At 45.9% G+C, this 23,219-nt stretch overlaps 1 protein-coding gene across 3 annotated transcripts in view; it reads right to left on the reverse strand.

The window, feature by feature from the left end:
* LANCL2 (LanC like glutathione S-transferase 2) overlaps nucleotides 1-23,219 on the reverse strand; it is a 541,821-nt gene that overhangs the window by 330,412 nt on the left and 188,190 nt on the right. For all 3 annotated transcript variants that reach the window (XM_069648293.1, XM_069648295.1, XM_069648292.1), the window contains exon 5: nucleotides 17,766-17,912. In XM_069648293.1, coding sequence (XP_069504394.1) covers nucleotides 17,766-17,912 — 147 coding nt within the window. The remainder of the gene's footprint in view (nucleotides 1-17,765; nucleotides 17,913-23,219) is intronic.

A 23,219-nucleotide genomic window follows, 5' to 3' on the forward strand; every position in this document is an offset into this window, starting at 1 on the left:
CTGGTGCCAGGACTGGGTCCAAAAGGTCCCAATTGGGACTGGTTGGCACTCGGAACCTGGGTTATGGATCTGCTTCCAAGGGAGTTGGGAAAAACCCTGACCTTTTGGAAGCAGAGATCATGACAGCCACTGAGATAGCCAAACCAGAAGTCTTCCCGTGCTTCAGGCAGATGGTTGAAGAGAGTCAACTTAGCTGATGCCTGTGAGACTCTGGAGCAAAAGCAAAAATTTAAACAAGTTTTCTTAGATTTTCAGGATCTGTTTGCGGTGGACTCATATGACTGGTCGCACCGAAATCCACAAAACAACAATTCCCACAGTCCCTGGCATTACTTCAGTGTTTGTGAAGCAATATTGCTTGCCTCTCGCATCCCTGGAATCACTTACAGAAATAATTAAGAACCTTGAGTCCCCTGGGATAATTCGTCCAGTCCACAGCACCTTCAATAATCTGGTGCTGGGGATTTTGAAACCAAACGGCCAGTGGAGACCCTGTGCTGACCTGAGGGAGCTAAACAAACGGGTCCACACTTCCCGATGGCCTCTTCCCTACATTGACCAAGGGCTGGCCCAGATCCAGGGGTCAAAGGTATACACTGCCACTGACCTGACCAATGGGTACTGGACTGTACCTGTCAGTAGGGAGGACCAATACAAGCTGGCCTTCACCTTCGGGGGGCAGCAGTACACTTGGACCAGGACTCCCTTCGGATACATCAACTCCGGCAATGAATTTAATAGCTTTCTGCATAAGGCCATGCCCGACTTGGGTGAAAGGGGTAAACTGGCCTATGTAGATGATGTTCTAATCAAAAGCTCAACTGTGGAGGAACACATAGCGGAGATCCGTTACGTTCTGAAACAGTTGAGGGCTGCCGGAGCAAAACTATCTTTCCAAAAGGCACAGTGGTGCCGGACCCATGTCAACCTCTTGGGGCATGAGATAACTCCTGAGGGTCTCTGTCCCCAGGAAAAGAAAGTAGAAGCACTCCAGAAACTAAAAGACCCCACAACTCTGCGGGAGCTAAGGAGCCTCCTTGGACTGACTAATTATAGCAGAAAGTTCACTGAGGATTATGCAGAGATCACAAGACCCCTGATCCATCTGTTGAAGGGGGGGTCAAGTGGGAGTGGGGTCCAGAACAAGCCGAGGCAGTAAGACAACTCAAAAGAAGCCTCTCACAAGTGCCTTGCCTAGCTTGCCCTGTCAAAAATAAGGAGTTCTTCATGGAGGGAGGGTTCTCACATACCTTCTTGACAGCAGTATTATACCAAAAGCATGACAAGGTCAATAAAGTAATCTCCTATGCGAGTAATACATTATCCTTTGTGGACGAAAAATTATACGATTGTGAGAAGGCACTCCTGGCAACGGTGTAGGCATTGAAGAATTACCGCCCGTTTATCCAGGGGGAACACATCATAGTGGACACTCCACACCAGCCTCTGCAATATCTTCAAAGTGACAGTATCCGGGCCGGAAATGTGAGTAATTCCCGAATTAATTCCTGGATTCTGTCATTGCAAGTCTTTCCTGTGGTGGTCAGATATGGCCAAAACAAGAAGAGTCCCCTCACGCAAGGTCTGGTTGACTTGCATGATTGTGCCAGAGAAAACTGTCTCGAGGACGAATGTCTTAAAATCAAGGACAACATGGAGGCGTATCTTAATTCTCCACGCAAAGTCTATGAAGAAGACAAGTGTGAGGGAATGCCCACTGTCTATGTGGATGGGTGGTTCTACCATGTTGACAACAGCGGGGAAAAGGAACTTGTGGCCGGCATGGGGAATGCATGGGTGAATGATGCCCTAGAACCCTCGCGGGGTACAAAATCGGTCACCGTAGCAGTCAAGTGGCAGAGCTGATGGCTGTGCATGAAGCCATGCTCACTGCTGTCCAACATCAACTCCACGAACTGGTCATAATCACCGATTCAGATTATGTACGGAACGGGTTCGTGGAGCACCTGATTAATTGGAAAACCAGAGGCATGCTATGTGCTAACAATAAACCACTAAAACATGGAAAACTAATACAGAATATTGATGATCTGGTCACCTCTAGTGGGATGACCATCTACTGGAAAAAGATCAAGGGTCATTCAAAAGTAGATGGACCAGACAAAACTGGAAATGACTTAGCTGATCAGCTGGCCAAATCTGGAGCCATCCAAGGGTATCTTCTGGAGATGGAGTCCCTGTTGGGGGAAATCCAGGTCACTGCTATCAGTAGGTCCCAGACAAATGCTCGCAATGAACTCTCAACTGCCCAGTGGAGTAAGGAGACCCCAGATGCTGATTTGTTTATGGCTCAAAAATGGGATCCAAGGTAAGTTTTATCAACACATTGAGGACCCTGAGAACTTTCCCCTGACGGATACCGATTGCATTGGGAAAGAGGACCTCAGAGTGGTGATGAAATGTCCAAAAATGTTCCGAATCCAAGACGGTTTGTTGGTGAGGAGATCCATATCTGGCCATGACCAGTGGGTGGTCCCTACCTCATTCCAAAGCCTGATGCTAAGTCACGCCTGTGCTGCGGCCAAAGCCAGTCAACGGGGGTTTCATACAACATCAGAAATCTTGCGAGAGGTTGCATACTGGCCACACATGGGGCAGGACCTCAACCAATATTTGAAGGGGTGTCTTGTGTGTGCACAATTTCAGCCAACATCACTCACACACAGTGCTCCCCTCCAAAAGAGGGGGATGACACTTCCCTGGTCAGATTTGCAAGTCGATTTCATCGGGCCCGTGATTCGCTCCTCTAGGGGGAACAAGTACATGTTAACCGTAACATGCTTGTTTACTAAGTGGGTGGAATGTCTCCCGGCCCCAAATTGCAAGGCAGAAACAGCAGCTGCCCTGATAATCAATCACATCTCGTGTTTTGGACTACCCCAAAGGATTGAGTCAGACCGAGGTAGTCACTTCGTGTTGACAAAGATGTAGGAGATACTAAGGGGTAAAAAGGAAACTACACATTGCAAAGAGACAGCCCTCTAGTGGTGGAGTTAGGAGGTACAATAAAATCATTGTGAGCATATTAAAAAGGTTTGTGGCAGATTCTGGGCCAAGTTGGGATATTCGATTGCCCCTTGTCCTGATGGCCATCAGATCTACCCCTTCTTCTGCAACAAAAATTTCTCCATTTGAGCTGATGACTGGACAATGGATGGTGCTAACCCAGCAGCTGCTCTACAGAACCCAAGTGCAGACCTTGATAAATGCCTCCACGACTCATGAGTAAGTAGAGAATCTGAGAAAACACCTTCAACATGCTTTTGCGTATGCTCAGCGGAATCAAAAAAGATCTGCAGACAGTATGACGACCCACTATGACCTTAAGACAACTAATAAGGAATATCAAGTAGGAGACCGGGTCTACTTGTACAATTTCCAAAGGAACCAAGCCACACAGCGCAAATTCCTCCCAAGATGGCAGGGCCCTTTTGAAATTGTGGACAGAATCTCACCAGTCGCCTATAGAATCTGCATCCTCAAGGGAAATTTGACAGAAGGGGAAGACAAGTGGGTCCACATAAACCAGCGAAAGAGTTGCCATTCTAGGCATACTTTGCTTCAAATAGAAGAGCTTACCGGAAACCCAGAGGGGGAAAATCCAGAGATCTGAAAAAATGATTAAATGTCCAATGAGTACGCACGAGGAAAAGAGTATTAAGACCATTATTAAATATAGGCGGGGCATATTGTAAATTGTATTCAATGCATGCATCTGCCCCACTACACCCCTCGGGGAACAGTAGTGGGGAAATTTCCAAACCGTGCTATGTTCTGTTTTGTAGCACTAGAACTAAAAACCACGTAATCACCAAGGAGGTCCTCCATGGGGACAAGGAAAAAAAAAAACAAGAGCCCGGAGTGTCGCTCCACACTTCCAACCCGAACCAGCGAGTAGAGCATGTCGCATCTATTGCTGATGGGAGAAGCAACCGGATTCCTTCACATAGACCGGAGGAAAAATAATCCCACTTGCCCAACTCCCCCACAACTAGATGTCACGCTGGAGTTGGGGGGGGGTCTTTAGAATATTTTTATCCATGCCAATGCGCCACACTGCACCCCTTTGCCAATGGGGAAAGAAAACTGGCAAAAATGGAGGCAATAACTCACGTGCGCGCTAAATCTGCAAGACTGTGCAGGGTTCAGAAATCACAAAGAGGCTGCACCACCTTACCACACACAGGCAAAGTTGATTGTCAAAACAGAACTCCCTGCAGGAGAAGGCCAGTGAGTGCTGTTACCAGTTAAATGAATCAATGCCACAAAAGTGGGCTAAAATCCAAAAATGTCCTTAAATACAGCTTCCTAATTCAAAGTGCTGTTTTGGTGCTAACTTCAGTCATTTTCCCACTGAATTATTGAAGAAATGTAAAGTGCTGAAATCAAAGATTCTATAGGTGGCTCAGAGGAATCCAGGCCTCACTGACTGACAGCTGCATTAGAAAATAAGCTGTCAAACCCAGTTTAAAAGTGTTTGTTTCCTGATTAAAATAGCAAAATCCGCCTATTTAAAGCATGTTTGTGAAGGGCTAATTCTTTTAAAATGTCCAAATCCCTTATAAACTCTGCTTGTATTTTATATGTGAAATGAAAAGACTTTAACTTAAAAGGAACCCAGTCTGAACCTAATCAATTATTTAATTCTGATCTGACAGTCCAGCCAAGGAAAGATTCACATTTCAGCTTGAACTCAATTGCTACAGGAAGGCTAATGGCTGCTTAATGGCTCCCGCATAAGGAAAACAAAGAGAGCCTCAGACATTTGTCTCTGGCTGAGCCAAGAACAATGGCAAGCTGCCCAACTGATCTCTACAGGGGAGCTTCCCCCTCCAAGAAGGGGAGGGACAGGATGCCTCCCTCTACACCCCACCCCGATCAAATGGATCTCACAGCTGTTTTTTCTTGAAAGGAGAAAAGAAAAAAAAACTCTGAACTTCTTGGTGTTTAAATCTGTATTGGTGGTTATTTTGAAACTATTTAACTGTGCAACCTGAAGGAGTATAAATCTAAAAATTGGTAGATGTTTACCGAATTTAGGCCAATGCTTTTAAGACATTGATGAAATCTGTACCACTTAAGGAATCAAAATTACGAAAAAATCCTTATGGTAGCAGAACTATTAATGTTGCAAGCCTAGGATTGTATTTACATGATCCACTCATAAGCGCCCAGAGATGTACCGAATTAGAAACTATTAATCCAAACTGTGATGATTAAAATTGATGAAATCCCGTAGAATGAGAAAGACAGCTCTCACGAGATGGAAATTGGATGCCAGGATAAACCATAAGAAATATAATGCATGTGGCTGATTTTAGTAGAGGGCATAATTGTAAAATTGTGTATTCATGGGAAAGCCAAATTGTGGTCAAAATCAATGTGGGAGTTCCTAAATCGCATCATAAAGATGACAGCCCTGTTCAGAATGCCAACCAGGACAAAGCATGTGCCTGCAGCCACTCACAGCCGTGGGGGTGTGTTTTGAAATTTTGCCCACATCATACACTGGGGCATGGCATTTGACAGTATAAATATAGGAACTTCACAACACATAGGACATACTGCTTACAGAAACACATCCAGATTCCCGCGCAGCACCTTGGTCCAGAACTCTTCATCTTGCAGCTGACTCCAGAATTCTTGGAAGAGCCAGATTTCTTTGTAGAATCTAGACTTTAGCATCACTGATCTCTTGCTAGCTTCACCCAGTTGCAAACCTCCAAAACCTAAAAGAATAATTCTGATTCAGCTTGGCTTGCTATCATTAAGGTTTGCCCGCTGAAACTTGCATCCTGTAATCTGCCGTGTCAGTAACCAAAAGGGCCCATCCAAATCCAGTCTGAGGTGCAGTCCAAAATTGACCAGAAACGCGCTACTGATCCAATCACTCCAGAAGTGCCCTGCTGCCGGTAGACCTGATCCGACCCAATGACCAGAGCTGACAGTTCAATTTAATTACAAAGGACTGTAAGTATTAACAGGAAGAACAGTGACCCGTTGTATATCTGCATTGTATAATCCCAATTGCAACCCATCCCATCTTTAAATTCAGAACCCTAGTATTGTTAGAATCCTTCTAGCGCTGATTTTCTCATCTATGTTACAAAACCATAACTCCTTAGTGATTTGGATTAATTCAAGTAATTCCCAAACAGAACGGAAACTAGAGTATCACACATAAAGAGTTATGAGCGGCCGTGAATAACTGATTCCTGTGTGGCATTCTCTTTTTCATAGTCCTTAATATAGTATAAGAAAACCTATCTGTCATTTTTAAAATCAAATTTCTGTTTTCATTTTCGCACCTATTTTGCAAAAATGCCTCTCACTAAAACCTCCATAACTTCTTCAATTTTAAAGATAGAAATGGAATTGCAACTCTCACTGATACCCTTAGCTACATCCACAACTAAAGATCGCATTGCGGAACAGTGTATTTGACCCGTTTTTCTCCATTATCACATAGTAAAAGTTTGCCGCAAATTTGCAAAGTTCAAAAGTTTACACGTGTCTTTTCCCCATTTCAAAGTGCTTTTTCAATTCCATCCTGATCTAAAGTGTGCATTGTTGTTTACATTATAGCTCATGTGCTTTAGGACTTGTTTAGTGTTGCTTTCCTCAGAATTTCTATCCATTTAAGCATTTTTGCACCCTTGTGCATTACTTTACAAAGCATTTTTCGCCTGTCAGTTTAAAAGTGTCATTTTCCAAAAATGGTTTTCTCTCTTGTTTGGGGAGGGAAGATTGTATCTGAACTCTAGACCTTGTCTTTCATTCCTGAATACCTGCTGATTACTCACATTTCTGTAGAATTGCTCATTTATATTTAAACAGAACTTTACAGGGGGAATCTTAACCTAAACGTTATCTGCTCACAAATCAAAACTGTTCTTTTTCCTGTTTTTCTATTCTGTATTAGTATAAGTGAATTCAATTGCTTTGCTTATTTTTGAATTGTATTGTTACCCCTTGGTGATTGCTACGCCTTATATCTATATATTAAACTTATGTGTGATTTGAATATTAAATAAATAGATACATCTTTACCTTTACAAACTAGCTTGATTCCTGGTTCAGTGTTACCTAGGGGTATTTTGAGACGGGTGTGATATGAGTGGTAGATCATTCAGAATATTGAACTTCTACACAAAAATAAATAAGGGTTTCATTGCGCACTACATGCTAGGCGAGACCTGGGTGTGTGCCTGATTGAAATCCCTTACAGCTTGGAATTACTCTGTGCCCCCATAGGGGGGAAGAGGACACAGTGGTCTTCAAGGCGGTGAGGGCGGTGTGGTCAAGGCTCTTGATGAGCAAAGTATTCAATTATACTGTAAAGATCTCCCAATCGGGTTTGACACCACTATCAGAACGGTGTTGAGCAACGTGGGCCTTAGGGTATTGATAGACAAACAGTGTACTACAATAGGCGACCTATTTAGGGATGGCAAACTGCAGACGTCTGAGGAATGGAGACAAACGTACCAAATATCGAAAGGCCACTTCCTTGCCTACGTCAAATTGGTCAGACGGATAGCAGCAATCCGGGCCGGCATCCCTGAGGAGCCGGAAGAGCATGCAGTGATGCAGACACTACTGGGACTAAGTGAAGGCAGGGGCAGAGTATCACGAATATACACACTACAGTCAGTCAGGGGAGACGGGGAACTAACAGTCAAGGAGAAGTAGGAAAGGGACGTGGGGGCATCTATCCCGGAAGGGAAGTTGGCACGGATGTGGGAACAGGTCAAAAAGGTATCCAGGAACGCGAGGTTTCAGCTCACGCAGTTCTATTACTTACGTAGGATATACTTAACACCGGAAAAAATACACGCAATCAACCACACTAGACCACACACTTGCCCACGATGCAAGGAGGAACATGCCAGCTTCTGGCACATGGTCTGGAGCTGCCCAGTGGTGGCGAAATACTAGGAGGAAGTGGTATACAAAGTAAATGGCCTGGTGTGGGGAAAATAACAAAGGCTCTTATGAAGTGTGCTTATGGGGACTTCTATCGGGGGCAAATAAGCATAAAAATCAAAACAAAATTGCTAGATTCCGCTTCATGCTAGCCAAGAGAAGGATAGCGATGGAATGGAAGAAGGGGCTGGCCCGTCCATGCGGCTGTGGTTGAAGGATATACATTGATGTGGGCTGGCAGAAGCAGAATATTTAAACCAAGTCAGAGACCCGGAAGATGAAAATGCATTGGAGATGAACTGGGGTCAGTTACTGAATGAGTTAGCAAACTGACCACAAAAGTGATGGGTGGAAGGTTTTGAATGAATCGAAACCACTGGCAATTGCTCTGGGCAGCCTTCCACACCACCGTTTTTTAGCCCGTCTGCGCCATTGCTAAAGGGGACCAGCCATGTGCAAATCAGTCAGCAGCTGCCGCCACCGAAGGTAGCAGCCCAGCCCGAACTGCTAGGTCAGGTCCCCTCTGCACAGAAAACCAAGCAACCCCAGACATGTTTCGACCTTGTTGGACCTCCTCAGTGAGTTGCAGCCTGGTTCCCTGTGGCGCAGCGAGCAAGGGACCCACGTCTGGGCATACCCTCTCTCACAAGGAGAAACAAACTGATCACAAAAGTGATGGGTGGAAGGTTTCGAATGAATCTAAACCACTGGCAATTGCTCTGGGCAACCTTCCACACCACCGTTTTTTAGCCCGTCTGCGCCATTGCAAAAGGGGACCAGCCATGGGCAAATCAGTCAGCAGTTGCCGCCACCGAAGGTAGCAGCCCAGCCCGAACTGCTAGGCCAGGTCCCCTCTGCACAGAAAACCAAGCAACCCCAGACATGTTTTGGCCTTGTTGGACCTCCTCAGTGAGGTGCAGCCTGGTTCCCTGTGGCGCAGCGAGCAAGGGACCCACGTATGGGCATACCCTCTCTCACAAGGAGAAACAAACTGACCACAAAAGTGATGGGTGGAATGTTTCGAATGAATCTAATCCACTGGCAATTGCTCTGGGCAACCTTCCACACCACCGTTTGCTTGTGGTCTCATGCAGAAGGGATGTGACCTTTGGGAGTGGGGCCAAGCCTGATTTGCCTATGGTTTTTCCCCTTCTGTAATGGCTTGGCAGGTGAAGAACGATGGTCTGGAGGGTTGCCCAGAGCAATGCCAGAGGTTAAGATTCATTCTAAACCTTCCAGCCATCACCTCTTGTTTTGCAAGTGTCACCCCGAGTGGGACGGGTATGCCCAGCGTGGGTCCCGTGCCTGCTGGGCCTAGAGACCCAAGCTACTCCTCACTGATGACGCCCAACAAGGCTGAAACATGTCTGGGGATGCTTGTGGTCTCATGCAGAAGGGATGTGACCTAGCAGTTCGGGCTGGACTACCCCTTTGGGGGTGGGGCCAAGCCTGATTTGCCTATGGTTTTTCCCCTTCTGTAATGGCTTGGCAGGTGAAGAACGATGGTCTGGAGGGTTGCCCAGAGCAATGCCAGAGGTTAAGATTCATTCTAAACCTTCCAGCCATCACCTCTTTTGTTTTGAATGAGTTAGCATCCACGCAGGATCTGAGGCCACCCTAGGCACGCAGAGCAGTGAACACAGAAAATGTTTGAAGGAGAGGCTGGAAGCACGGACAGAGGTGGGGCTCTCACCTATACTAGCACAAAGCGGTAGGCAGGCGTCACAGGGAGCAATGGAGAGGAGCAGCACTTCGGTCTGGGGGAAGGAGTTGAGGTTTAGGAGGGATAGGGGCATAAACAATGGGCACTGGGTGGGGGAGGGGGCACAAAGGAGGCTAGGGGTCCTGTTCTTGTTGAAGGACATTGAACTTGGGAAGCATATTTGAAGGTTGTGGCCAAGATTTCTACTGGTAAAGGCCAGAATGGGAGAAAGGATTGGCAAAAGACATTTCCTGAGAGTGAAGAAAACTCTGGCATACCACATAACATAAACTGAAATAGAATAGACTGCGCTTCAGTGGACAGTAGCCCGACTACAATCCAAAAGAGAGATGGATGCAGACCTTACATCTGGTGAAAGTCTTATGGAGAAGGTCACGACATTCTATTGACCGGGGCGGAGGGGAGAACACCCATTGTAATGTTCATTGTCTTTTGTTGTTTGTTCTTTTTTTTCCTTGACACAAAAGTGTGATGGTTAATATTCTAAGAAAATAATTTTAAAAAAATGTTTAAAATCAATGTGGGCTCTTCCTTTTGAAATGGTGCCCCCTCCAATAGACTGTCTTCCTGCCACCACAAGAAAAGGTCAATCTTGACAAGCTGCATAGCTGATATTAACGTCAACTGAGGCTGTCAGTCCTGCGCTAATTTTGATGCCAAGTGAAGATGAAGTCTTCTCATGAATAGGCCTGAGAAGAGAACCACTGGAACCAAGACTACATCAGGCATAGCAACTGCTCCTAAGTGGAGCCTGAAACCTTGGATTTGTCCAACATCTAAGCACCTGTGAGGCTTGGAGAGTATGGAGCTTGACTAGGGAAGAACAGACCTAACTGAGGAGTGTTGCAGCACAGGCCAATGTCCTAAATTATCTAACTAAGAATAAAGGTTGATTTGTTGTAGGTTGGCGGTTCAGCCCAGGAAGGACACCACCTCTAATGTGTTGCATAGGCAGTTGGAAGCAGAGTAATGAGCCAGTAGTCCAAACAAGTGTGGATATCTTGTTGATGGAGATAGGAATGTACTGCTCCCATACCTTTCATGAACACACTGGAGCCAGGCTCGTACTGTTCTATAGGACAGTAGGGCAATGCCCGAACCAAAAACAGAAAATGCTAGTGTGGGCTAGTTTTTCTGGTCAAAGTGGGACAGTTTTTTTGCCAATGTAGGCCAGTTTGATGAGTTACTTCACTATGCGGCTAGTAGTTTCGAACATTGCAGCTGAATAAATATTCTTTAATTTGCACAATTTACATCACATTTATCAAAAAACTTCCCCTTGGGTACTATTCAAACACTGTCACAAAAGGAGTGAATAGCCATTTGCACTGTGGGCCACTTTTTCGTTGCCGTCCGAGACATTTGTATGCCCCAGTCCTACATAGGCCTGTAATGGGAATCTAATGCGTAAAAGCCTTGTGTAAGGCTTTTATCCACTAGATTCCCATCACAGCTTATTTTCATTCATTTGTATGGAGGACAGGCGTGGCAGTTCGTAACTTACAAATCCACTGCCCTGTTCCTCTGCGCCATACAAAAATTTCAGCATTTGAGCTCGAATGGACTTTCATGCCGGTACAAATGCTGTGGATTCTGATGGCGTCCACCTGCGTTTTACACCACCTAAAAGCAGATGGATGCCATAAGAATCCATTGTAAATGCTGACTACCATGAACGCATGGCAGGCACCGTTTACTTCATTTACAGTGCAAAAGGGTGGCATACAAGAATGTACGGCACTATGCTGCCTTTTTAGACTAGTGTAAATGTTCCAGTCCCCGTCGCCTAATTAAGAAGAAACTCCAATAAGCGCTCCACTGTGTTCCAAGGAGAAGCCAAAAGGAAGATCCTTGAATTGGAAGTATCCAGTTGTGGTGGCAGGAATTATCTGTGTGGAGGCCAAATAGGAGTGCCCATGTATGTGTCCAGTTGGCCTATGCACATATCTAGTCTTACTCCTGTAATGATGCCAGGCTCTGAGCAAGTGGCACGATCTTGAACTTCCTCCTCGGGAGAAATCAATTGAACTCCAAATGGTTGAAGATGGTCCATAGGCGCACTTTTTCTTTCTTTGGGTTGGTGCAAAGAGAGTAAAGTCTTTACAATATATGTTACTAATGAACTTCCTCCCCTGATTCCAAGTGAAAAAGCCGATCAACTGCCTCCCTGAGGTTCAGTGAAAACTATTGCAGATGGGTGGAAGAGAAGGGAAAGGTGTAAGGCGTAGTCTGAATCCTTGAGTCATAACTAAGATAATCAATTGATCACTGGAGATGGTCTTCTATGCCTCTGAGAACAATGACACCGACCTTTAACCTGGGTCGAGTGCTCCCTGGGCTAGAGCATCTGAATTGTTCTTTATTCCTGATCCAGAGGCGGAGAAGGGAAAATAACCCATTCTTTGTCTTCTGCTTTTTCCTTCACAGGCTTGAGGAAGCTGATGAGTCGTTCTTATTTCTCCTGGCTTGGAACTGAGCTTGGAAGCCTGTGAAAGCTGAATATGAACTTGCTTTATCTGAATAGTTGTCCGAATAATGAGACGATGAGGAAGGCTGTTGTATGGGTTTTGAAAAAATAGCACATAGTGACAGAATTGCAGCCTCTTTGCCTTCTTTCCATTTAGTTCCTCATTTATAGAGGAATGGAACAATTTGAGCCCATCGAAAGAGAGGCCTCTGGCCTTTTTTTGGGCCTCAATAATTTACATCATACTGCTGAATCCGGGCCATATCTTGCAGTTGAAGCCATACATTGTTGCAGATTCCAACATATCAGTTGTCCTGGACTCAATCCCGGACAGAAAAGTACCACTTTTATCACCTTCGATTTCACCAGAAAACTCTCTGATGTTCTGCAGCACGCAAAAGTTGCCTGCCACCAGTATAGCATCTGTGTTTAAGTGCCGTTGATGCAAAGCATAATTTCCAGACACTTCATTGCACTGGGCATTCAGACCTTTGTCTTTCATTCCTCAAGGAGTAAGATTTTCTAAAAAGGTTGATGCTGTACTTTTTCCATGATTATGGGCTGCCAACATTTTCATCCAGCCAGAATTTGGCTAGCAGTTTCTTAGAAGCAGGAGCAATATTCTCTAGGGACTTCCAGAGCTTTTCCAATGACATTGGGCAAGAGCCGAACCCTTGACATATCTTGTCCTGACAGCAAAGCCAAAAGGACACCAACTCCACCTGAGCTGGATCAGACACCAGGAACTCCATGACACCTAGAGCTTGCTCAGGGAATTTCTTCATGGACATTGGAAACATCCTCATCCTCTGCCTCGTCATCTATCAGAGTGATCAGGTAGTGCCTTTCTTTAGTAGAGGGGGAGTCCGGAGACCGATCCACCAGATGGTGCATGGATGGTGGAAGCAAAAGCATCTGGGCTGTCAGAGCTATCGATATGAGAGGAGGCAGGTCCCCTGAATAAATAGTAGGGAACGAACCACTAGTGCTGATGAAAACGAGAGCCCGGGGCGGGGGGGACAAAACAGGCCCAGCATATGAGGGAGGAGGCAATGTTTGTGTGGAAAAAGGCAGGAAAACCTCCTGGATAATGCATTTGAAGAAGGACTTAATTGAAGACTACGCGTGTGAACTGTGGACTCGCTACCTCATCACATGTGCCACCAGAAATTGGGACTGACAACTAAAGATACAAGTGTTTTATTTCCAAACATTCTTAAACAAATCATGATCTCAACTCAAATCCTGTACATTTCAGAATTACGGTAGTCAAACTAAATATTAAGATGGTCAGGATGAGAAGGTAGTTCAGAGGAAAGGGATAAATAGTACTTCATAAGTACATTCTTTCCGCCAAAGGATTTAATCACGACGATGTTCTGCATTCTATTAATCAAACAAATCTCCACTCCGTGGTAACCAATAATCCAAACGTTAATAAAAGGGGCTGCACTGTCCAAAACAAAAGTGTCTTATATTAGCTCTTTCAGGGAGACTGTCTTCTCTTTTCCTCTTGAATACATGCACAGGGTGGCATTCTTCCCCATCTCTGTCCTTTCCATATGAATAGCCATCAGTTCCATGGCTCTTGGGCAGAACAATGTTTGGTAGATCTGCCAGTCCTGTGTCTTCTAAATCTATTCCTGTGCTTGTCGGGAGGTATTGCTGGTCCTAGTGGGGTTTGATGGATAAGTGGGGCTCTGCCTATGCCACTTACCAGGACAGCCTTTCTTCCCTGTCCTCTTCCTATTTCTCCCTGCTTGACACACAGCATAAAGTCTCAAACTTCCTCTTATTACTGCACTCTCCCTTAGCCCACTGTGGTCCTCTGGATCCTCCCTATTCTGGTCTGTGTGCCTCTTTCTATTGTCCTTTGGGTAATTTCTCAGTAAAGGGTCGTCCCTAAGCACTACCAGTCTGCCGCGTGCCCTCCTAAATAGGAGAGGGCGAATGCTACTTTAGCTTGGTCATTTTGAAAAGTGTCTGGTTTGCATATGAAGTGTAGGCGGCTTTGATTCATGAACGCTCCAAATTTCTTGGGATCCCCAGAGAAGCGTTCCGGGGGTGCTAAAGGGATGTTTCCTGGAAGCAATACCTGAACGGGTGTGACTACAGGTGCCACGGTAGGCTGCCCCTGAGGGACTCTACTTGGTAGGGGTGCTAGACCAGATTGGGTCTGTAAGAGCTGTTTTGCCAAGTCGTCTGTTTTGTCCCTGTTGACTACCAGTTCGCGCCTTAAGGCATTTGTCTCGGAGCGGGCTGCATGCACCTCGGCCCGTAGTTCGCCTAACAATAGGGAAAGCTGGTCTACCCCGGAGGTTTCCATCGCTCAGGCAAAGGAATTGAGGATGGCTTTGTGTTCTGTCACACTCACCTGTGTCTCTGCAGGAGCGATGGATGAGCCTCCCTTGACCCCGAGTTCTCACTTCCCCTGTTTCACCTGGAGGGACACCTGTCAAATACAAGATGTACACTCAGACCGAAATTCCCCTGATTGCCCTGGGCCCTTCCCTTCTCTTTACTGTGTGCTGTGATGTCCCCTAAGGGCTTACCTTAATTTTTAGTAGGGTGTGCACTCCATCCTGCATCCGCAGGGGTGCGATACACTCATATGAATGATGCCAATGTCTGTTGGCTGAGTTCTGATGCCTCCCGCTGTTATATGCCTTCACAGCGAGGCCGAGTGTTCAAGGCGCCAGTTTCTTCACTGGCTAGAAAGCCCTTTCCACAAGTGAACATTGTGCGGAGGATGTTGAATGTCCAGAATTGTCCGAATTGTCTTTGTTTGCTGGTAGGTATGCGCAGCGTCTTAGATTCGGGCGCGCCTGGTAATGTCTCTCCTTTCACTTGCTGGAGTGGATTATGTGGTATTAGCGCCTCGAGTCTGGATTCAGCGCTACTGGAGACTTGGTGGTCTGGTAAGTATCCACGGAGGCTTTGGTAAGTAAGCATTGCGTTATTAAAGAGAGTGCAGTGAAATAATTCTCTGCGTTATTGGAGCGAGCAATGAATAATGTCTCTTCTTTCTTTTGCAGGGCTTACTTTGAGCACTCGGATTACAGACCTCGATTCCAGCGTTGCGTGAAGATTCGGTGAGTATGCGCAGCATTACTGAAGTGCGCACTTCTTTGTACTTACAGGTGCCGGTGTTAAAGTCCCCTCTTGACCTTAGAAAGAAAGGAGCGGCGTGGAAAAAGCACAGAGGTCCATCCGGAAGAGGTAAGCAGAAGCAGAATGATCCGGAGCAGGTAAGCAGAAGCAGGAGGATCCGGAGCAGGTAAGCAGAAGTAGGATGATCCGGAGCAGGTAAGCAGAAGCAGGATGATCCGGAGCAGGTAAGCAGAAGCTGGCTGATCCAGAGCACAGCAAATGTTGCTGATGTAGCTCATAGCATGCAACACGAAGCACTGGAAGAATCTTGGGTGTGGCTTGTATAGGCAGCCACACCCGAACACTAGAGAGCTCATGAACTGTCATGCACTTCCTGTTTGGCAACATGAAGTGGTAAACAGGAAGTTACTAGAAACACTAGGAAGGAATTAAAAATAAGGTATCTGCTATGGGTTTTTTGTGTGCCTATGCCAGGCCTGCCAAGCCTCCACCCAGCTTGCCACAACTACCTGCCTTTTACCTATGACATTGGGGATATGAGGTTAACCCCTCTCAAGATGATTTACTTCCTCCTCCCTCCTCAAATAACAAGTCTCACTTGCCTGGTCCTCGTTTTCCTTTCTCTCTCAGTGTTTCTTCACTGTCTTCTTATACCACTAACCCTCTCCCTCTGACTGGTATCCCTGCCTGATGATCTGATTCCTATCCATCGCTTTCTCTGGTTTCCCTTTGTAGTCACTCTACAACTCTCTATCAGTTGTGATCACTTTCTTTTCCCAGATGGTACACCTTTTTTCCTGCACCAATATGGTACCCTTCATAATCTGCTCCCAAGAAATCTTTTTCCTTCTCTTGGGCTTCTTCACAGCTAACCCCACGCCTACTACCCAAGTGGTATCCCTTGTCTTCCTCACCAAGCTAGCACCCTTCTCCTCTAGGTACTCTCTCTATACACATCCAATTCCTCTAAACTTTCCCATGCTTCTCCAAGCTTACTACTCTTCAGGGCCTCCTACCTGCAGTACTTTGTAGTTGCACTCTCCAGTGCTTCCTCTCTGGCCCAGATGTCACAGGGCCTGCTGCTTTCCAACGGCTAGCACTCCCAAGTCTGGCTTTCTGCTGCTAAGCCTCCCTGCTTGGGGTCGCCGAGCATCTACGCTCTTCCTAGAAGTGGGAAGGTTTCATGTGTTGTATGGTTTCTGCCCCTGCCTTTGTTAGGTTTGCACCTACCCGGATGAATATCTTGTGCAACTCCTTGTTGGCCCCCTCTTTACACTCAAAGTCGTTGGGGATTTCTTTCATTTGGTGACCAAGGTTAGGTCCTGAGGCCGGAGCAGCTGTGCCTTATGGATCTCAAATGGTAATAATTTGCCCTTGAGCACGCTCTGCAAAATGCGTTTCTCTTGATCTCCACTTCCTCTATGTTGAACAGGGAGCATCCCAGCCTGTTTGCCTCCTGGTTATATTTTGCAATTGGTTATTTTTTTGCCTTGTATCAAGTTGTCAGCACCTGGTCTGACCTCTAGTGCAGGCCCCTGTGTCTTGTATTGCCCAGCAACAGCCAGAAGCTGGCACATAGTGTAGCTCTAAGCAGCATGCTGTCCTCACGTGTGTCAGTAACCTGCCTCCTGGACAGAAGAAACATTGATGCGAATGAGGCTATGTGACTTGGGCCCCCTCATTTTGCTTGGGAGCCCCTTCTCGTGGCTTGGGGTCCCCTTGGGACTTTTGTGTCAGGGAGAGAGTCTGCGCCAACAAGGTGGTACTGGTTAGTCGGCTGCAGCTAGTTTTCTGCTCTTCCCTTGAAGTCACGCAGCGCTGCTCCTGTTGTGGTCACATCAGGTTTCCACACTTGTCATCACTGAAACAAGGATGTGGCAGCCAACAGTAGGTAGAACACCAATATGTATCATACACTATGCAAAATCCTGATAGCCACATACACACTACACTAGGACACCTGTCATGCAGAATACAGCATCATGGGCATTCTACGCAGAGGAAAGTAGATGCAAATACTCAGTGGACAAGGGAAATATTCAATGGACCAATCAGAAGCACGTTATGACATGCACAGCATCTAAACGACCACAGTTGTTTTGCGAGATTGGTTTGAAATAGGTGTGCCAGACAGCTAAAACTTTTGAGACAATGGGTAATTTTGTGTGTGTCCACTGACACAAGGTGTTAACCGTGTAGTAAAGGATTTAGCACATTCTCTACTTCTTCAATTGCAACAATTTTATTTTTTTTCCAGCTCACAAAAATTGTACTTAATTCTTTTGTTTCACAAAATGTTTGATTAACAATCCATGCACATACTATCACGTGTACAATGTGTTGGAGGCCTGTGCATATTTGTGTGTGCCAGACATGGCATGACATTTGTTTACGAATGGTGGCAAGTGAAGATTTTTGTCTGACTGGTCGTTTGCACCTTAACATTCTGCTCTTTGCTGTACACTGCATATTAAACCGATTAATGGCTTTAAAAAAGCCTGATCTTTCAATTCATACCTGCATTAACATGTAGTAGATTCCTGCTAGGCCATGAGCTGCTCCAACATATTGTTTCTTATGCCACTGGTACAGAAGGGGACAACGATCAGTCTTACGTTCCTCCTTGGATAGATTTTTCCCAGATTCAATAATGGCATCTACTAACTGCAAGACAAGCAAAATGATTTCATGGGTAAAATGTAATGCATTTCCAAATGGTTTTCAGTTTTTACAGTATTACATGTTTTTGTTTTATTTATCTGATGAACCATCACCAGAGAAGTTGGTACCAGCTTAGGTAATACATGCATTGTCAAAGCCAACAGGTTGTGGTTGTACTATGTCAAGAACAGCATCCAATGCAACAATAATGTCATGATATGCCTGAATAGTCATATTGGGGAGCGGGGCCGATTGTCCCAGGCCCTCCAGCATTTTTGGATGAGGTAAAGGCCTGGCAATGTTCAGTAGGGACTCGGGGAGCATACAGAGGGAAGGGGGACATTGACAGGGGCTATAGTGCGAGAGCGTGATGTATGTTTTTGCTGTGGTGTAGGAACTGAACGCCATCTCAGATAGTAGCAGCCATATTGGAATCAGGGCCTATCCTTGCACTGAAGACAGGGACGGAGGCCTGAGCCAGACACATGGAAGTAAGTGTATGCATGCAGGAATAGGTTGTAGCTTGGTCACCGGTGAGAAAGGCCAGAGCTGCAGAGATTCATAGACCCTTCATTGTCTCATTTTGCCAGTATTCGTAACCCCGAAGAAATGTGCCCTGCAAGGTTACAAGGGGGTTGAGAGCCCTCTGCGAGAAGCGATCCCACGAGAAGGAGGGCACGAGCCTTCGACCTTCCCTGTCCCAGCTCTAAGTAATAGCATCCAGAAGCCCCCGTCCCAAGACCCCCAGCATTCCAAGGTACCAGTCAATCCCAGACCACTGATCATAAAACCCATTTGATCAGAAAAGATCAGAAAGCAGGGACCACTTTTCACCATAGGTCACGTGATTTGTTCTGCAAGGTGCCGGGAGGGGCAAAACAACAAATCTAAAACAAGGGTGGGGAGCTTACCTGTCTGGAATCGAGCTGTTGTCTGTTAGATGCAATGACCTCAAAGTATTCATTAGCCCTTGCCTGTAGCACGAGGTGCACATCAGGTTAGAGATAAAGCATGTATTTTTTTCTTCGCATAATGTCCAATTAATTGTAGCTTTATGCCGGATAACGCGCAATGAGGAACCCACGTGGAAGAAGATGGACAGACGGGGCTGGAACCAATGGCCTGGCATCCCCTATGGAGCAGGTAGCCTATGTATAGGGTCTCACTAACCAGCCATTCAGATTTGTACCATATGTGACTTACGTCACTGATGACGAGGTGTGTGTTCATAAAGTGTTGCTTGTGCTGAGTTTGCCAGAATATTCAGTGGCAGCTGAGTGCTTGCTGGCGCATTTTTATTTTTGTGGAAGAAGTGTGCAGGGCGTTTTTCCCTAATGGGTTGCATTTTTTCTGGTGTGAGCGTTGAGGGGCTTCTCTACAGTCCTTATATGTGTAAGGAAGGCATGGCATCACACAGTGAAGACAGACATAAGTGATCACAGTTCAAGAGTATGTATTTAACTACAATAGGTTGGTAGAATTCCTATCTAAACCTAAATCTAAGGATGGGAGCAAGCTACGACCATCAAATAATAATAACGCAGTCCTAGTGGAGTCTGTCATGATAAAAAGGTCTATACTAATAAACCTATTGCCAACCCTTACTTCTAAATACAGAATAGTGTGGGATAACAATGTATGCAAAAGAAAAAAGTGTTCAAGAAATGATATGTCACGGTAGCTGAGCAGTTGGCTTCCCTTCCCCATGATTTCAGCATGGGCAAAGCGGCACGTGCTGGCTTCACACACACTCTAGCTTCTTGGCCATGAGGAAACAGTTCAACACACATGCATCAGGACCTTCCGCCAAATTCTCTCTCACAATGACAGTCTCTTATTGCAGAGGGCCTGATGTAGCAGACAAAACACAAAAGTTCCTTTCCTTTTTCAGGGTTTTACATTCACAAGTTCAAGACTGGTCTTCCTCCTTCGGGTTCGGACCAGGGGTCCCCCTCGTCAGGGCTCAGACCACTTTTCTACACAATGTTCACAATTCAAAATTTGGTCTCACTGTTAAGTAGTCAGCTGGAGACAAACAAGATTTTTCTTTCAAAGTTGTTTATGTTCACAACTAACACTTCACAGGTCATTGAATTCACAAAAACTGATGACGGTTCCTTTCACCTCGCAGGCCTTGGTGCTGCGACTTGCTTTACTTGCAATTCAGCGGTTTATGCTTTTATAAGTCCCAAATAGTCTCTTATATTTCCCCGGCGCGTATAGGCTTTCACCCCTCAACCTGCTCGCCTGCCGGGACAACGAAATAAAATAAAATAGCAATTGTCCACAATTCACACCTCGTAATACTTTTCCGCCGGTTGCCGCTTTTCTTCTCTGGAATGCTGTCTTGATCCTCGGACCAGGTACGGCGTCAATCTGTGGATTTTCTGCTTCTTCCTAGTAAGCCCACTCGTACTCTGCGCTGGTCTCACTCCAAGCGGGTGCGGCGCCCATCGCCACACGCTGTTCCTGCAAGAGAAGACCCTGTCTGAGTCTCTTGGAGTTGCTTTTAACCCTTGCCCCGCTCCTCCCCCGTAATCAGCCTCGGGTGTTCCCAGCAACGGTTTTATCACACCTGACCCTGATTCCCCACCTCCTCCCTGCTCCGTCCGCTGTGGGTTAACCCTGTACTTCGTGTCTGTTCTGGTGGGTCTGTTATGATAAGGAACCCCGGTTTTCCCTTTCCTTAGTTTCCTTTCTTTTCCCATCGGTGGGCCCCCTCCCTGATGTGGTATTCCGTGGGGCATTCTGGGATCTGTAGTCTTTTTCCTGTTTTCCTTTCCCTTAAAGGCCAGCATTGGCACCCGGCTGATCTCTTCCCCAACCCCCTTCTTTCTCCCGTGATCCAGGGCGGCCGCTACTGCTTCCACATCACACTCACTCATCAGGGCTCGGACCATGGATCCCCCTCGTCCGGGCTCAGATCCCCTTTCACACAATGTTCACAATCTGGTCTCCCTCACCTGGGCTCGGACCACGGATCCCCCTCTTCCGGGCTCGGGTCCCTTTTTACATAATGGACATAATCGTCTCCCTCATCGGGTTCAGACCACAGATCCTCCTCTTCCGGGCGCAGATCCCTTTTTACACCTGAATCGAAGACGTTCGAATGTGTGATGGGTTTTGCTTGAACCGTCGCAGGACCACATCGATTCCTTTACACAATTTTATCCTTTGTCAATCTTTACTTTTGTTTCCCCATTCGGGATACCATACAGAGACGTTCGATTGAGCACATCCACCAGCAATTTAGCTTTACTTGCATCTTTCATCACACTCGTTTAACGATGTGAGTTCGTTTTACAATGTTGCCGCTTGCAACCTTGGCTTCAACACAGACCGGTCTGGCCTTGGTTTCCCCAACTCACCGGCTGTGTTGTTCTGTCATTTCTTTGCTCTTGGAGCCAAAGACAATACCAAGGCATCTGCAACTCCTCCCCCTTCTTGGTCAGCTACGCAAGAGTGCCCTTGATATCTCCAACACACAATACAGGATTCGTCAGCCTGGTTTCCTGGTCTTACGCTTTCTGCTTTGAAGGTTTCATGAAAGTAACGGCTTCCTGCCAAAAAGGACAAGGGAGTTGCCCTTCTCACGAACCCCTCGTGCCTTGCCGTCTTTCTCCTCTCGCTCAGCTGCCAAGTCAAAACTGCTGCACCTTTGTTTGCTTTGCCTCTCTCAGAGTGTGCTCTCGTGCTCCACCTTTTATCTGTGTGGTAAAGTGTAATGGAAGTTAGGTTTGAGTGATTGTCGATAATTGCCAGACCATAGTATTGGGACATGTCAGGTACACAGCTCGAGTGTATGTCTGTTTTCTCCCAGAGCGGGCTGTCCGTGTAAGAGTGTTTGTGCATGAAAAGGGGGGGGGTTGAGTTTTTAAATATTGAATCGGATAAGATGGGATAAAGGTGTTACAGGGAAGAGAGGGATACCACGTCTCGCCATCTGGTGTCCCACTCCCCCGAAGACACATCACCCAGGTAATTCTCCCTCATTGGTCCCCCAAGAACTGGATCCAAAAGCGATAGCCATGTTCTGGCCACCTGGATGACATATCTAGTGGGTGAGACACCTTCTGGTTTCTCACAAATGTAAGGTATAAAACCAAACATGCAGGTGCTGCCATCCTCTGCTGTTTGAAACGCCCCAAAAATGCCTTCATGTGTCTGGTAAGACAGTTTAAAAGCTTAATAAGAACATCACATGTCTGATAAAGTCACCACATATCAGATGGGCATTACAATTAAGACTTTTAGTGATTGGTTCCTGGTCACTAATAAAAGTCTTACTAACGAATTCCTTCCAACAAAACAAAAGTTTTACATTTTGTGTAAAGTCATCTGATAATATTAGCAGATCGTATCCTAATTTACGTTAAACGCTGCACCAGGATGTAATTCTCATAATTCAGTAAAAAAAAAAAAGAAAATAATAACTTTAAAGCTATGAATAATGCAGAGCAAGCCAGATCACACTTCACCTGTAATTATAATGAGTGAAGGGCATGATTTATATAGGGCACACAACAAATTAAATTGCGTCCTTAAAGAACTGCATACATGAAACCATTCCTCAAGGATACAACGGGCGATACAACAAGCGATATGAAAGACCTCTCTAATTACAGACCGACATCAAACATTCCCTATCCAGCAAATCTGCTAGAGACCTACGTCTACGAACAAACACTGGAACACGTAGAAAATCACCAACTATTGGATCAGGCATAAGTCGGCTTAAGACCCATGAGAGGGGCAGAGACAGCACTTCTCTCTATCTGCGATGACCTAAAGACCAAGGCAGATTCCAGCACAAACTCAGCATTGATACTACTCGTCTTCTCCACAGCGTTCAACACAGCCACAACATCCTCATCAAGAGACTGAAGCAAATAGGGATCATTGATACACCACTGCTCTGCATCAAATCTTTCCTATCTGAAACAACAGAAACAGTATGGAGAAAATCATTCAAATCTGCACCAGGGGACACCAACTGTGGAGTACCACAAGGATCCTCCCTATCCAAACTCCTCGTCAACATCTACATGACTCCACTAATGAACCTCATCAAAAGGCATGGCCTCACCTGCTACAACTATGCAGATGACACCCATATTATCTACAAAATCGAAGATGTACAAGAGAACACAACGCTCATAGACTGTCTCAAAGAACTATACGAATGGATGAACAGAAACAGCCTCAAAGTCAACCAGGATAAGAAAGAAGAACAAGTTACTTCTTACCTTGTAACGTTCTTTCGACTGGAATGTTCCTCCGACGTATTCCTCATCTTAGATATCTCCTTCC

The sequence above is a fragment of the Ambystoma mexicanum genome, chromosome 2q (assembly GCF_040938575.1).
Source record: "Ambystoma mexicanum isolate Mex_15411 chromosome 2q, UKY_AmexF1_1, whole genome shotgun sequence".
Taxonomy (NCBI): Eukaryota; Metazoa; Chordata; class Amphibia; order Caudata; family Ambystomatidae; genus Ambystoma; species Ambystoma mexicanum.